This window comes from Aedes albopictus, chromosome 2 (assembly GCF_035046485.1).
Source record: "Aedes albopictus strain Foshan chromosome 2, AalbF5, whole genome shotgun sequence".
Taxonomy (NCBI): Eukaryota; Metazoa; Arthropoda; class Insecta; order Diptera; family Culicidae; genus Aedes; species Aedes albopictus.
In genome coordinates this window covers 235,752,356-235,769,601 of record NC_085137.1, presented here as the reverse complement: position 1 = coordinate 235,769,601, position 17,246 = coordinate 235,752,356, and the positions used below count along the sequence as shown (strand labels likewise).

General features: G+C 41.6%; 1 protein-coding gene across 1 annotated transcript; it reads right to left on the bottom strand.

Moving 5' to 3' along the window:
* Positions 1-3,742: 3,742 nt before the first annotated feature.
* On the bottom strand, positions 3,743-4,460 carry LOC115262437 (uncharacterized). The gene is made up of 2 exons (XM_062848767.1): positions 4,428-4,460; positions 3,743-4,352 (listed from the first exon to the last, which is right to left on the bottom strand). Exons 1-2 carry the CDS (start codon positions 4,428-4,430, stop codon positions 3,891-3,893), a joined length of 465 nt encoding a protein of 154 aa, XP_062704751.1. The 5' UTR covers positions 4,431-4,460; the 3' UTR covers positions 3,743-3,890.
* Between the last annotated feature and the right edge of the window lie 12,786 nt (positions 4,461-17,246).

Below are 17,246 nucleotides of genomic sequence, written 5' to 3'. Positions count from 1 at the left end.
GCCAAATCCCGCGCGCAAATCCCGTGGCAAATTTTCCGAACTGTAAACAAGCCTTAAATGGGACTTGGGACAATTTTTTTCGCATTGTTCGCGGCGGAGTCCAAACCGAAAAATGAGCGGCCACGAAGAAACTTTGGATGGCGGCACCAGCAACCTGCTGACTGGTGGTAAGTAATTCATTTTGTCCATTCAATCATGCTCTCACCTATCCTAAACTTTTTCAGGCATTCTGCGCCGCTTGCCGACTGAAAAAAAAAATGGCAAGGTTAGGAGTAGTCGCGGGAGGAAGTAGCCCGGTGCTGGATAAACGAATTGAACACCTTCTGCAATAATCACAGGTATGTTTTTCTTCAGCCAATAATTGATTTATTCGCTAATTATGTTTTCTCATACATTTAGGATCTGGCCAGCTTGGCGTGAAAATCTACACAAGGATGTATGCAGGCTACCAAATTCAAATATGGATCATCTCCATCGTCGAACAAGCCATTCTGCGAAAAATTCCTTTATATTAGTGATAGAAAACTGTAGACACTAATAAATCGCCAATGAGTTTTATTTTATTAAGATTTTTTTTTTCCGGCCGAATAATAAAATTGAGGGGGGATGACATTGTGCATGCTTACTCATTTATGTAAAAATGGGTACATAATACCCTGATGAGAAACGTCTAAATCAGGGTATCCTTTACCCAGATTTTGCAGCCAATACCGGTAACCCAGATTTGAGTAAAGGTACCTTTACCCACTTTAGAGTAACTGCAGTTTTGCTCGATCTGGGTCGCTTTGACATCAATCTGGGTAGCTGGGGGTAAGCGTGTATCGTACACGGTTTATTTTCATAGGGAAAATTTAACCTCAACCACAAACCAAAACAAAAATAAGACCGGAGTTGTGCGCGAAGTATTTTTGAGCAGGTTCAATAAATAATTATTTTTCGAAATGCCCGTGACGTGCGCGGTACGTTCTTGCAAAAGAAACAACATTAAGAGCAACGAGCGTTTCTTTTCCTTCCCAGCTGTTCGAAAAAACAGCACGGGAATCAATAAATTGCTTATTTCCCGGCGAAGTGGCAAATTGCTTGTGGCCTTAAAGCGGTGTTTACTAGCTCGAAAATCTGCAGCCGGCACTTCGTTTTTGGCCACCCGGCGCATCTAGAGGAAGTGGAAAGTGTAGATTGGGTCCCATCGTTGTTTTTAATCGATTCTGATGAAAAGGCGGATTCTCCCGGTGCAAGTATTGAAGCAGAATCAGCACACTCTCACGTTGATGTATCTGTCGGAACAGAAGAACCCCCGGAATCAGACGATAAGGAAGAGTCTTCTTCGGATTTAGTGACTGATACGGACGTTGGCGCTATTCTGGACGATTTCATTGAGGGTCACAGTTTCGAAAACTCCGATGTGAGCGATTTGAACCTATTTCAGGATCTTGTCCGTTTGGCCGATTGCTGGCCCGATTTTGCCATGACATCGGAATGGTAACAATCAGGTATACTCAGCTTAATCAGCAATTAAAAAAGAGTTTATATTTATTTCTAGCGAGTATGAAGAACCGAGTGAAGAACTCACCCCACATCATAACGATGACGTCGGTGACAGTATCACAGAGCTCAAAGTGGTTTCGGAAAACGATATCTCGCCGAATTTGAACGTATCGTTCAAAGAAAACGTGTGTGTGCAAACCGAAACAAGTTGGATCCAAGAATCTGCTCAGAACAAGAAGCATTTGAGCAAGTTGGAAATGGAAAATTGCAAGTTGCGACAAGAGAACGGAGTTCTCCGACAAAAACTAGCGGATGCCGAGCTTGCGACAAGATACACCGTTTCATCGCTGGAATCCGACGACAAGAAGTGCAAATACATTACTGGTATATCATCGGGAATAGTACTCCGCCAGGTGTTTGAAGCCCTCAAAGATGATTTGCCAATGTTAGAACCGGAACACAGAGAAAAGCTGTTTGTATTGGCTCTAAGAAAAATAAGACTGAATGAACCGTTCCATACCCTAGGGCTTCTGTACGGTATGCATCCGAGTTTGGTATCTGATAAAATTTTCCACGTTATCCACTGCATTTATCCGTTTCTGGCCGGGTTGGTTCGGTGGCCTCCTCGCGAGGTTTTGAAAAAGCACATGCCACACGCGTTCCGTCAAAAGTATAATGATCGAGTGACTGTCATCTTGGATTGTTTTGAAGTTCCCATCGAAACACCGCGAGCGGAAGAGATGGTGGCGAATGCAAACGTTTACAGTTTTTATAAGCATCATAAAACAATCAAAGTGCTAGCGGGTGTCACACCGGATGGATGCTATTCCTTCATTTCGGAGGCGTTTGGTGGGAGGACATCCGACAAACAAATCACTTCCATGTCTGGGTTCCTGGATCTCCTCGAGGAAGGCGATTTTGTTTTAGCAGATAGAGGATTTTTGATCGAGGACCTCCTGAGGCAGAAAAATGCATCAATTAGTATCCCTGCATTCAAGAAGACAAATAGACAGCTTCAACCCCTGGATGCTTGTGATTCGAAAGAGATTTCCGCATTGCGAATTCATGTTGAGCGCATGATCGGATCCTTGAGACAAAAAATGTTGATCTTAACAGATATTATACCAATAACTTTATTGGAGCGTTGGAATTCTGGTACGCCAGCCTTGGATCAGATCATCAAAATTGCTGCAGGAATCGTCAATTTGTGTCCCAGTATTGTTCCTCAATAAAACAATAAAATAAGTTTTCTTTTTAATTACTATTTGTTTTTATTAGTGTTATAGGCTCACATAGGCTCAGTATACGCTTTATACATTAGTTCTGGCAGTAGGACACGTTGAAACAAAACTGATGCCCTTTCCCGGCATACTTCCCAAAAAGCATCATTCCGTTTGATTTTAAATATGTATTGTTTTTGAGGTGACCATATGTAGAAATACCCAAAAGAAGCATTTCCTAAATGAATTTGCATTAAGGCCTGATAAAAATATTTATGGTTTGGATTGAGTCCAATATTACCATCTTCTGTTCTAATTACATACGGATCGCTCATTTTCAAAAGAGCCTCTGTAAAATCTTCATTGTTTTTTCCAGCATATGGACATTTAATTTCAACAGTTATCTTACCGTGACAATCACATGTGATTATCCCATCTGGTGAAGCACCAAGAAAAGGATAATCAGCGCTGATGATCAAACCACATTGTAGTTTAACAGCATTACAGTGGCAGTCTACTATAGAGTTATACAGCTGCTCATAAGCACGAGATTCGTTTTGCTTTCCATACCGCATTGAAGCTGTTTGAAATGAACTATCCTTGTTATAGCAAATTTTTCGAATGAGCGAAATCGAAGGATTGCTTATTTTTGTGTGGCAACTTTCACGTAGTACAGATGCAGTGATACGTCCAGTACGAAAAACGGACCAATGAATGCTTTGATCCTGTGAAGCGGTTAACTCAGTTATACGAAGCAATTTTTCAGCATCCTTCACCATCGAATTGTACGCCGATTGTGTCAAAGCATTAAGTTCGGGTTGCGTCATCGAACGATAGCTTCTGTCGAACAGATTCCTCAAATCGTAGTCCCTGAATTCGTTTTGCAGCCGATTTGCTTCCTCGCATGACGTACAAGTGAAACAGCCGACTCCACAAAACGAATGCATCGCTGCAACTTGCACACCTTTGTCCTGGAGGTTTATAAGCAGGTTTGCATACTTGTCCTGCGTGGGCGGCAACACTGGTTCCCAAATACGCTTAATTTTCCTTCCGAACGAAATGTCTTTAATTTTTTTGTACAAATTGCTTTGTACGTTTGCAGGCGGCTTATTCCAGTAGGCTGGTAAATCAGTGACCGATATCTAGAATAGAATAGTAAGTATTTAGATGCGATTCTGCACACATTCAAAACAATGTTACCTTTTTGTCCAAAAACTTCTGCCGGATGTCATCGAGGGCAAAAAGGGTGGCGCCGACATGGGAACACGTCTCCAGTAACCCAATAGCACAGTCACAATGTGCTGATAAAATCCGCCCGTCATGATCAATTATAACCCACGGATTTAATGGCCGCTCCCGGAGGCTAAACGAGTGTAGAACTTTGCCACGAACCACAAAAACATTCACCAACTTTTTGCCCGTCACTTGTTTCACCCAGCCCTGCTGGAACCAAAGATTGGCCTCCATTCCTTTGGCACTATCCTTAGCAGCTCCGGTAAACGGGTTAGGCTCAACAACCATGTAATTGTAGATTGCTGCAAAATTCACATTCAACGGGACGTCCATCGGCGTTGTGCTAATCGAATAGGGATCTTTTCCGCATATTCTCACTTTATCTGCATACCGTCTCCTTGCTTCTGGGGCATCCTGCAAAACCAGTTGATTACAGGGTTGATTTGTAATGTTTCGCTTGATGATTTCTTAAATTTTTCGATAATTTACCATTTTTGCTGCAAACCGGTACCGAACAAGACTGCGGAATGATTATCTTTGACAGCTGTTTGTTTTCATAGCAAAACTAGAAAATTTTGTGGTAAAAAAAATGGAAGCAACATTTAACACTGGGGTTAGATTGCCTTATTGCGATGACACGAAGGGATACCGTGTCTACACTGCAAAAATTTCAATATTTTTTATATGTGTAAAAACTAATGAAAACCTATAAAAATCTCTTCATACGAGGCGTATGAATGGATTTTTATTGTGCGTTTAGCACTAAATTGATTTCCGAAAAAACTTCATCGACTTCCGCTGCCTTTCCTATGCGTTAAACATAACGTCGGAAGTAGTGCGCTGTATAGAAAACCAGATTTACTGTACAGCGCACTACTTCCGACGTTATGTTTAACGCATAGGAAAGGCAGCGGAAGTCGATGAAGTTTTTTCGGAAATCAATTTAGTGCTAAACGCACAATACTATAAGATCTCACACATATTTTTAAAAACTCGTAGTGTTAATCAAGATTATGAGGCATTAGCTAACATAATCTTGATTAACACTACGAGTTTTTAAAAATATGTGTGAGATCTTATAGTAAAAATCCATAACATCTCACACATAAAATTGAAAACATTTGAAGATACCGTTGATACTCAATACCAATGACGAAGCGCGAAGAAAAAAAAACATTCAATGGCAGTGGAAAACAGTTTTTGCCAAGCAAGATCGAAGGTAAAACATTTTAATGATTTTTTTTCAAGTTCTTCTAATGAAACCCATTGGTTACGCTTCACAGGTAATTCGGATGTTGATTGTAAAATGCGTTCGTGAATAATCAATCGGTAAGTAAACAATTTTTATCGTATTATCTACATAGCGTTTCACCCAAGTACTCGCATTTCAGTTTATTACTGGACAGCATCGGACCGGAAACTGCAGCGCAGCCGCCAAACGCATCCCTGGGAATTCAACGGATGCGATACTTGAATCAGCTAGGAACTTGATCACATACGGAAAGAACGGTAGCGGAAGGAATATAGCTGCACACAGGAGCTGGGACACCGGACCGTTGCATCACGAGGGGAATGTACTTGATCGTGTATTGTGTTGCTTATTTCAATTTTAAATAAATTCAATGAGAATAAATAAGCATCTTTAAAATTTATAATATTTGTAAATACTTTTCATTCCTATAATTATTTCTTATTTCTGCTAAAAATAAGCCTAATAGTAAGTATAAATCAAAACATTAAAATTGTATGTGTGAGACTTATAGATGTTTTACACGCAGAAAAATGGCGCTTGTTTAAAACAATAAAACGCATGGTTGATTTTCAAACTGAGAATTTACTTATTCCAAAGTTATATTTAATTGTTTTTATTTAGAGTTTATCGATAAAATCAACCGATTACCATCATTTCATATAATGTTAAAAACTTCATTTGTTTCAACATAATAAAAACCATAAACATGGTCCGAAAGCACTCACACATCTATAAAATGCTTACCCCAACATCGCCACAATGAAGAAGGTGCAGCAAATCCATCACGCCAACTTCCAAGTGCAGCTTTGGTCGTGATGGATAACGCGCAGGTACTCACGACAGCATCCACAAAAAGTTGATCGGTTTCGACTTTTTTGACTTTTTTTAGTCGTTCTTCTCCCCATCCACTTACCGACGGTCTAAAAATAGATTTCCGAGCTGCCGCAGCTGCTGCCGTCACCAACACAATAACATTCCGGGTTTATTAGTGGCAAAAGTGCAGTCGTTTGAATCAATCTATTATTTCATGTTTAAAATACCAAATCTCTGTTTGTTTTAACAAACTGTTAAAAATTTCGACAAATGAAAATATTTGTATTATCAAACAATAGGACAGTTCAGTTTAAACTAGAAATCAGTTTGTCGCTATAGTAAACTGAAAAATCGGTTGATTTGAACTAGAATTTAATTGTGTTTACAATTTATTTTTCTGCGTGTATATGTCCTACACATAAAAAGTATTGCTGTGGTTCTATTGCAAATATCTATATAGCTTACACATAAACCCAATACGGATTTTTTTTCTCAGTGATATGATCCAGTGAATAGCCGATTCCACGTCAGTCGAGATGTCGTGGTGCTTCAAGCAGGTATCGCTTTCCATGTACCAGAAGAACGGCCCGCATAACCACAAACTGTAAAAGAAACGTTTCTCATACTGTAGATGACCATTAGCAATTGTCATTGAACCATTTCTCAGACTATCGGAGATAACAGTAAGCGAACCATTCCATGAACAGATTTGCCAGTTTGACAAATGGTAATCCGCCAATTTACAGTATGTGGAATAGGCGGTTAAGATTGGTAACCATAAAAAAATGCTCGTTTTCTCGAACAAATTTTTCGCAATACAGTATAGGATATGGTCAATATAATATCCAGTTTTTCGGACAATTGGGTTTTTAAATTTAGAAAAAATCAACGATTTTATATTTTTAAATGAAAGAGCACCTTTTTCTAAGCTCCTATGATTTTTTTCAGATTTTTAGAACTTTGTTTTGATACCTAAAATCAATTTCAAAAAGATTTATTCAAATCACCTTTTGACAGCTGGGCAACTGCTTGACAGCTCCGCCCAGTACAAAATCCGACGAGGGGTGAGTCGACAAATCGCTCCCATACAAACTTCAAATTGATTTTTAAATAGGTTCCCGGGCCCCAAAATTCATGAAAATTTGGATTTCGGCTCAGTTCGGCGTGCAGATTCAGAATATGGAATTATCTCAACATCGCTTAAAAACCCAATTCACTGCATAACAAATGGTTATAGAACAGTTTAACAATAAATCCAGAAGAAAAACTAGCACTGTATTGGTTACTATTGATTTATGATCTACCATTGTATTTTAAGCGTGTAATATATGGTTCGGGTATATTTGAACTGTTTAAAAATAAGAGCGGTTTTGCGTTCATTGGATATTTTTTATTAAACAAATCCAAAACCCCATGCTGGGGCCGGTATTACCTACAGTGATTAACTGATACCTGGAGATTACTGCGGTGAGAGCGGGTTTTTAATCGCAAGCAGCATTCAATATCCGTCCGATTTTGCACAGTCGGCCTCCTCGCAGTCGCGCAGTTAGGCCGGATCCTGTAATTGTTTTCAAGTTCCGGCATCCTGCAAAACAATAAGTATCTGATGAGATATAGCTCAAAAAACTAAATTTATAAGTCGTGCAAAACTTACCCTTGTTCCATCCAGACCGCTCCAAGCACTTTTAACCATTATCCGAGGCAAGTTTTTCGTTTAGTTCACTCAACTCGCGGGCGAAAGATTTTGTTTTTTTTTTTCTTCTAAATGCAAACCTCGATGCAAACTGCAAAGTTCGATCAGTACAGATCCTAATAAAAGCTACTATTGGACAAACTGTTGAATTCAAGTGGCATACAGTGAAATGCACATGTGTGAGTGTGTTGCGCAAATGAAATCGCAAACCATTTGAGAAAAGGTTACTCTGCATTGCCACCATGCCTCTTGAGTTTTCTGTACTATATTGTTCGATAATTTCTGCACAATATGACAAATTGTTACAACTTGATATGGTTTACATAGACCGTTCTTTATGGTCGGATGCTTCGAGTTTCACATTTTCAACAGAGAAACATCTGTTCGTGGTACAGTAACAGTAAGTGGTAAAGGAGAAATACTGTGTGGAGATTAACACAAACAGTATTTTGTTATGCGGGGGGTACAATCGGTGGAGTTTATGGAGCTGTCTTGGAGCGAAGTTGTCGATCACCCGGCGGTGCCTGGTGCTGCAGCGCGGCCAGAACTCGATCAACCGATCGGGAACGCTGCGTCTGGCGATGCCGAAGATATTGATCAGCCGATCGGAAGCGGAACGATGGATGAAACGGTCGTTGACGACAGCGACGTAGAAGAGTTCGAGGATGCCAGCGCCGACCTTGCGCTCCCACCGCAACTGATTAGACCAGCTGATGATAGGCAGCAAGGGTTAAGGCGCAGCGGTCGGGAGCGCCGTTTTCCAGGCAAGTATGATGACTTTATAAGTTATAGTTCCTTTTTTGGTGGTGTCCATTCCCCTCAGTTACCATCCAACATGACGAGCGATGATGATCCGACGAGCTACGATGATCCGACGAGCTACGAGGAGGTCATGTGGCGGCCAGACCGCGATCTATGGATTGCGGCGATGCGAGAGGAAATCGCGTCCCTCAGCGAGAATAGCACCTGCACAGAAACAAATGTTGTGTAATATTACATCTGAACTGCTCAGGGGACCCGCATGCGGCAAGGTAGGCCTACTGCTCATCTTTTGCGAGTGTGTTAGTGTGACTGGCAACGCGTCCAGAAGCCTGGTCGAATCCTGCTTGAAAATCGGTTTATTTTGTCGATGGGGCTGGCCCGTGAAATCGCATTGTGTTGTTTGGGAAGGCCCGCTCGATGCATGTTAGGTAGGCGTAGTTTGTTCGAGTTTGACGTGCCTGCACCCTCCCTGGAACTGCTGCAACCCGATCAATACGTCGGTTGCATGAATATTACACAGGACGATGTACACATAAGAACAAAAGATTTTACATCAAAACAATGTAATCGTACATAGGAATCGTGATTACATCGATTATTTAGTACATCGGAATGAATTACATCGGGCGGGTTGCATTTATTTTTTGCTGTGTGGGTACTCGCGGATTTGCCCGAAGGAAGGAAGGCGATTCGGAATAAATGGGTGTTCCGAACAAAGAGAGGTCCCGACGGAAGTATCCAGAGGTACAAGGTCGAGTACAAGGCCCGTCTCGTCGTGAAGGGTTGCTCTCAACGACCCGGCCTGGACTACAACGAGGTGTATTCGCCGGTCGTACGGTACGCTACCGTTCGATATTTAATGGCTCTGGCGGTGCGTTTTAACTTGGACATCGACCAGATGGATGCCGTCACTGCATTCCTGCAGGGCGAGCTACAGGACGAGGAAATTTATATGCTCCAACCGGAGGGATTTGCTGCGTCAAACAGGAAGGTGTGTAAGCTGAAGAAGGCCCTCTACGGCCTTAAGCAGTCCAGCCGCGTATGGAATGCATAGTTGGATGCGGTGCTTCAGGAGTTTGGACTGCAGCGGTCAAGCGTAGATCCGTGTTTGTACTGGACCATTCGCGGTGACAAAATTATGTTCGTGACCATCTACGTCGACGATCTCCTTATTTTTACGAACGATCGGAAGCTGAAGAAGAAGCTGAAGTCCCATCTACAACAGCGGTTCAGGATGAAGGACTTAGGCGAGGCGCAACATTGCCTTGGCATCAGGATCACGAGGAAGCGTGAAGACGGGAAGCTATGGTTGGATCAACAAGCCTACATCGAAGACATCAGCGATCGGTTCGGTATGGCGGATGCTCATCCAGTAGCAACACCCGCCGATCCTAGCGTCAAGTTGGTTTGTCGTTTGCGGCTCAAGTTACACGGCCGGATATAGCCTATGCTGTCAACGTCGTGAGCCAGTATAGTGCCAACCCTGGCCGTCCTCACTGGGAAGCAGTGAAGAGGATATTGTTCGTGCAGTTGAAAATCGGAATTTTTGACACGCGAAAATCGATGTTTCTCCTAAACCGTGTGTCGGACGTACGTCGGGCATAGTGCGCTGGATAGAGGGCCAGGTCCGCTGTCCAGCGCACTACGTCCGACGTTAGGTTTCACCTATAGATTTTGAGAAAATTCGATTGTCGGGTGTGAGGAAACTTCGGATTTCAACCGCGACGACAATATTTCGGTACCTGAAAGGTACAACCACCAAGAAGCTGGAATACAGTGCAAACGGTTCTGCGGAGATAACCGGTTGCAGCGATGCCGATTGGGGAGGAGATGTGTGTGGGGTATGAACAAAGCTGAGTAGCATTTCCCATGCGTGTATTTCCCCTAGCAAGCATCAGTGACAGCCAGCACCATGACGGGGTCGTCGTCAGTGTGATGCTGCCTCATTGACGAGTGGACTGTTGGCGGAGCAAGACGCCATCACCGTGAGGTTCCGTATTATGCCAAGTGATTCTACTGCAGTTCGCTAAGATGGCTGGGAACGGATTGTCCCAGTGAGTTGCCCGGTATTCACATTGGCGATCCTGCCAGGAGTGCATCATAATCAATAACAAGTTAATCATAAAATAGGTAGAATCACTTGGCATAAAAACAGTGAGAGAAAACAAATCGTTTTTTTGTGTGAAGTGTGTGGTGGTGCTGCAAACAAAGTGAAGTGGGTGTTGCAATTCTGCGGTTCCTGACGAAAGCTAGAGCGCGGAAAGTTTTTGTCATGCCAACCGCGTTCTGTTTTAGCCTTGGTTCTAGCACAAACACATGAACAAAGGCGCGGTGACGTGGTTGATTTTTGTTGTCGGCTGGTAGCACGCTGTGGATAGGTGGTCGGTCGATGATTGCATGCATGTTTCTTCATGTTCTTGCTCGGCATGGATGGTCGCGCTTTCGTTGATTCTTCGGATCGTACATGCTCGTGTTGTCGCTCGGTTGAACGGTAAATGCAAACAGGTTGATGTGCATGATGGTAGAGGTGTTTGACTATTGTGAATGTTGCCGTAAAATTCTCGCGGCGTTGGTTGGTTGGGTTGGTTTTTGCTCGGGTTTTTGGTTGGGCATATTAATGGCGTTTCGAACCGCCGAAAATTTTTCTGCATAAGGAAAATGCAGGGACGTGTAATGAAAACCGTCCAAGGAAACGGCATTTTTTAGATAACCGCCGAAAATTATTCTGCATAAAGAAAATGCAGGGACGTGTAATGAAAACCGTCCAAGGTAATGGCGTTGTTGGATAACCGCCGACAATTTTTCTGCATAAGGAAAATGCAGGGACGTGTAATGAAAACCGTCCAAGGAAACGGCATTTTTGGATAACCGCCGAAAATTATTCTGCATAAAGAAAATGCAGGGACGTGTAATGAAAACCGTCCAAGGTAATGGCGTTGTTGGATAACCGCCGACAATTTTTCTGCATAAGGAAAATGCGGGGACGTGTAATGAAAACCGTCCAAGGAAACGGCATTTTTGGATAACTGCCGAAAATTATTCTGCATAAAGAAAATGCAGGGACGTGTAATGAAAACCGTCCAAGGTAATGGCGTTGTTGGATAACCGCCGACAATTTTTCTGCATAAGGAAAATGCAGGGACGTGTAATGAAAACCGTCCAAGGAAACGGCATTTTTTGGATAACCGCCAAAAATTATTCTGCATAAAGAAAATGCAGGGACGTGTAATGAAAACCGTCCAAGGTAAAGGCGTTGTTGGATAACCGCCGACAATTTTTCTGCATAAGGAAAATACAGGGACGTGTAATGAAAACCGTCCAAGGAAACGGCATTTTTGGATAACTGCCGAAAATTATTCTGCATAAAGAAAATGCAGGGACGTGTAGTGAAAACCGTCCAAGGTAAAGGCGTTGTTGGATAACCGCCGAAATTTTTTTCTGCATAAGGAAAATACAGGGACGTGAAATAAAATCCGTCCAAGGAAATGTTATTGAAAAACTGCCGAAAATTGTTTGCATCAGGAAAATGCAGCGATGTGTAAAGAAACCCGTCTAAGGAAATGGCGTTGCATGATAACTGCCGAAAGCTGTGCGTGAGGAAAATGCAGGGACGTGTAATGAAAACCGCCCATTTGCCCAATTGCATATCGTAAAACAGTTTAAAATTCGAAGTACGCAATGAAAACATATCTACTGAAAATATGTTGTAGAACCTCTTTTGAACTCGTTTTGTAGAATCTATTTTCGTATAATGAAGGACATTTCTGTGTTATATATGGTCCATCTGTACCATCACATTGAAGCATTGAAAATGGAGTTGTATGATATACGGAATCTTTAGTCTGATAAATCCCAAATTCGTTAATCTCTTGTTTTTTTTTTTCTTTTTTTTGACAAATAATTCTTACAAAATATGTTCGTTTTCGTTGAATGCGTCGAATTTTCGCAATCGTGAATAACGATTGATTTGAGTGAGAGAAAAACAGGGCCGGCTACATAACGAGACGCGCTTGAAGGAGAGAAGACGCATCACCCAACTGCGTGTGTTGTAGTTATTTTTATTGGAGCTCGGCAAAACCCCATAGATGATTGGTTAGCATTGCAAGTTATCGATCAAATGATATAGGCTCGATATTAACAAAAGTGCGTTTACTAAACAAAAAAGTAAATAAGGCCATTCGTCTTAATTCTTGTATCTTGAAGTGTATCTTGTTGCATTGGTGCCATAAGGATGAAGAGAACGAAATTGAGGGTTTGAGCGTAAAAATAACAAGCCTGCTAGTCGAAAACTTTTTTTTTTCGGAGAAGAGGGAGAATGTGGGGTATGAACAAAGCTGAGTAGCATTTCCCATGCGTGTATTTCCCCTAGCAAGCATCAGTGACAGCCAGCACCATGACGGGGTCGTCGTCAGTGTGATGCTGCCTCATTGACGAGTGGACTGTTGGCGGAGCAAGACGCCATCACCGTGAGGTTCCGTATTATGCCAAGTGATTCTACTGCAGTTCGCTAAGATGGCTGGGAACGGATTGTCCCAGTGAGTTGCCCGGTATTCACAATGTGGACGACCGGAAACCCACGATCGGTTACGTTTTCCTAATGCAAGGAGGTGCCATTTCGTGGAACGTCAAGAAGCAGCCTACTGTTGCCCTTTCGTCGTGCGAGGCCGAGTACATGGCTATGTCTCGTACTATCCAGGAAGCAATGTGGTGGAGCAATCTCCAGTCGCAGTTCTCTGAGGACAAGCCGATTTCCGTGCGTTGTGATAATCAATCGGCAATCAGCATTGCAACGAACGGTTTATACAACCCAAGAACGAAGCACATCAGCATTCGATACCACTTCGTCCACGATAGTTTGCACACAGACAAACAGACGTAACTCTGAGAGGAAATTCATCAAAAGTTTTTGCTCGGTGTCTTTTTCATGAGCACACTGCCACCTGTTGGTATAACCGCGCGAGACACTGTCGGCCATGATGAATTTTGATTTGACGCTCGTCTCACACGCACACTACTACACAAATCGCCTGTAATTTTCGTTTGCATCATTCAGCAACGTGTACAGTGGCAAACGTCAAAGCGATCGAACACTAGCACCTCTGGTGGAAGGATCGCGCAAATCAAATAAAATTTGAATTGATCGTTAAATGCATGTGCCAAGTCGTTTCGCAGAGTGTTACGTCTGTTTTTCTGTGGTTTGCAGCAAGGTATTGTGAAGCTCAGCTATACGTCGACAACGGAACAGCCAGCCGATGGGTTCACCAAGCTGATGACAATCCAGAAGCAGCAAAAGTTCCGGAAGCTAACAGGCGTCGCGGATTAGGGAGGAGTGTTGCGATCATAGTAACCCAGTAATTCGCGTCGCTATGGACTTGTTATTAGTTTCTAAGGTAGTCAATAAAATTTTCATTCCATTGCTAGTACTCAACGAAGTCAGTCGTTTTGGTTTTACTAGTTACTCTGCTATAGGTTCTCATTCCTGTCACCAGATCCGGAGGGATCGTTAGCTTCCGTTGGATTTACCTATAAGGCAATCCATGAGACAGATGCAATCAGCTGATTTTTTTTTGTGTATCATGTATTTTTGACATCCGATGATCGGGGTGACAGTTGAACACAAAGGAATTTGATAAGCACCAACGACACTTGACGAAACTTTGTTAAGTTGTACTCACACTGTGTTTACACTTTTGGCTGTCGCCCCCATCGCGAAAAGTCGTCATGGATTGCCTTATATGAATGTCATGAGGAAAATCTTATGAAAATCGAGATGAAAATTCATTTTCATAAGACTTTTTTATGTCATGCCATAAGGATAACTTATGAAAACTAGTTTTCATAAGTTATTCTTATATGGCAACCTTAAGAGTAACACGCAAAAACGGCTACGCTCAAAAATGTGTTCGGCCTGCACATTTTTAGTAAACATCCATGCCGCACATGATTGTGTTGGAAACACACATTTTTTTTAAATTGCTCGTACGCTCACATGAGCATGTATTTTGCAATAATTTCGACATGGCAACCTCACTGGGTTTATAAACCACCTTCAAATACAGTGACGATTCGTTCGTTGAGAGCTCGTTAGATGGGCTGTCTCGATGGTTGAATGTTCACTGGTCGAGGCAAAACCCAACTAAAAAGCACTGTCAATGTCAAAATAGATGTCAAAACGAGTTTGACGTCTGACCGCCGTCGCATCACAGCTCCTGTATACAGAACGTTTACGCAAGTATGTGAGTGTTCCGTGACGTATTTCTCGTCACTTGCGTGTGTCTAGAGCATTTTGATCAGTTGTCAGTTGCCCAAACGATCGAACACGATTCGCTAATCGGGCGCAGTCGTGACCCACCCTGATACAAATTTCCAATAGAATCACCATAAACTACAATTAAATAATGATAAATTTGACTGTTCAACATCAAATTATATTGTGTACTTATTTTCCTGCTGAAAATGCTCTACTGAAACTACAATACGTGAACAATAAAATCTATGGCACTAGAGATTTCAATAATAAAAACACTATAAATTGTATGGTAGTTGACTCAATTTGCTCTAGAAAATTTGGATTTTTTTATGGTAAAGATACATAACAACCCCCATTTTCTATTGTAAAAGTGACATTTACAATACATGCTATGGTGGAAAACAATAGAGTCTGTTGTTGCTCTATCGTTTTAAACAATTGAAATAATGGAAACTACCTTGGAAACTACCATTCATTTTAGCGTATTGTAACAATACATTCTGATGTATCTCTATGATCTTTTTTATCAGGGGCAACCAGCGAATCCTGACTGTACCGAAAAATATTGATATTTTGCAAACAGAGTTGGTCATTTCTCACACTTCGGCTTAAAAAGTGCAGATTTTGGTGCAGTCAAGAGAAGTGTGCCTTGCCGCTCTTTTGTGCGAAGAGAAAAATCACACGCATCTCAAAGTGAAATATTGACTGGGTGCGTAGTGCACCATGATTTTTCTTTTGAGTAGAGCAGTTACCGTTCACACTCAGTACCTCGCTTTATCTTCAGAGTGTCGCGCTGGAAAAGCTGTAGGTTGTCATGGCATCAAGGAAACATAAACTCATCTACAAACGGAGCATCGAAAAAATATGACTTTTGAAGTTAACAGACATTCGACGGATTCGCTTTGTGTGGTTTTGTTTTGTCGTTGTTTTTCACCAATTTACCAGATTTACATGGGATCGTAGAACACAGTACCGCACGATGCGACCATAATTTGCTGCTTCTAGCATGGCTTACGGCACGGCCATTTCTGCAAAAGTTACCTCCCATAAACTTCCCTTTACTACCAGCGAACGACACATTTTCTCATCGGGGTTAGTTAGCCGATTGATAAACCGGGTAATCCTGGACGCAGATCAGTTTTAGGGTATCACACCATCTCTTGTAAACTTTTTCATATCACTTAGAATGTTTTATACATTCAGATACACGTAGATCAAGACGATTTTCTTACGATCAAAAAGCTTACGTTCATAGACGGAATGGCAAAGTATTGCTGGGTAAAACTCCCTGCAACTAAGTCTAAAAACTTCATATCTTGTGTATCCTGCAAGGTCGGAACGATCGTAATCAGACTGTATTTTTGATTATATTTTGGTGCCTTAAAATTGCACTTTGTTTGACGGGTGTAAGAGAAAACAATTCTTTTTCACTCCGGTGAGATTGCACAAAAGTGCGTGGCAAGAGAAGAGAAAAAATCAGAAGAGAAATCCTTATCAAGCAAGCCGTGTGTGGTAGGTGGGAAAAATGCACTTATCTTTCGTTTCTCCTCAGTGAAGACCAACCCTGTTTGCAAAAATGTGATCGTACGAGCAAATTTAAAAAATGTGTGTTTCCAACAGTCTCTGTGCGGCATGGGTGTTAACCAAAAATGAGAGTTTTAATTTTAGAGAGAAGTTACACCAGCGGCGTCATGGTCGCATTTTTTTCCGCAGTCAAGTTCGCAGATTGTGAACAATCCTCGGTACCCACTTTACGTAATTTATGTTTAGTCCCTTACTTCAGAGCTGTCAGATCAGTGTAACACGCCAAATAAAATTTACACAAAAGGCAATTTACACGGAAAAAAATACACGGTTATGCATATTTTTTGGGTACCGGACTGGACACCGAAAATTTGATCGTTTTCCTTGGTACATCGAGGTCTTGAAATTAGTCTATGGTTACACTCAGAAACTGGGAAAGTCACTGAATGACTTTATTTTATACATTTGCTTACTAAATTCAATTTATGCATATCAAATGCTGAAAATTATGCATTGAGCAACTGAATTTCAGCCACGTAATGAATAACTTGCGTTAAGTTTCCAGTAATGAATATGTTTTAGAACTTATACCCGGCCCACCAACTTTCGAAGTTTTGTTGTGTAAAAGAAACTGTTGAAAAAGTAAGTAAATGTTCAACATTTTTTATCAATTTTAGTAAATAACTATATTTTATATTCATCTCAGAACAAAGCCGACAGATTGAGATCGCCACGGACAACGCCCCAGACCCAATATCCGTTTGAAATGCGCGGTGCTACGCTTTCCTTCTTGCTTTCCTCAACCGGCTGGCGCAACCGTGGTCAATCATCTTTAGCTGCACCTGGCCACCATATTTCGTGACAATATTATAGAGAGATAATGTAATTAAAGATTTGTAGTTTTTAGAATAAATAATCTCAAAATACGGTGTCTTTAACTTATAAAATAATTACTAGCTTTAAAACAAGTCAATCATAAAAGTTTTTTAATACTAGGAAGTAGTTGGAAAAATC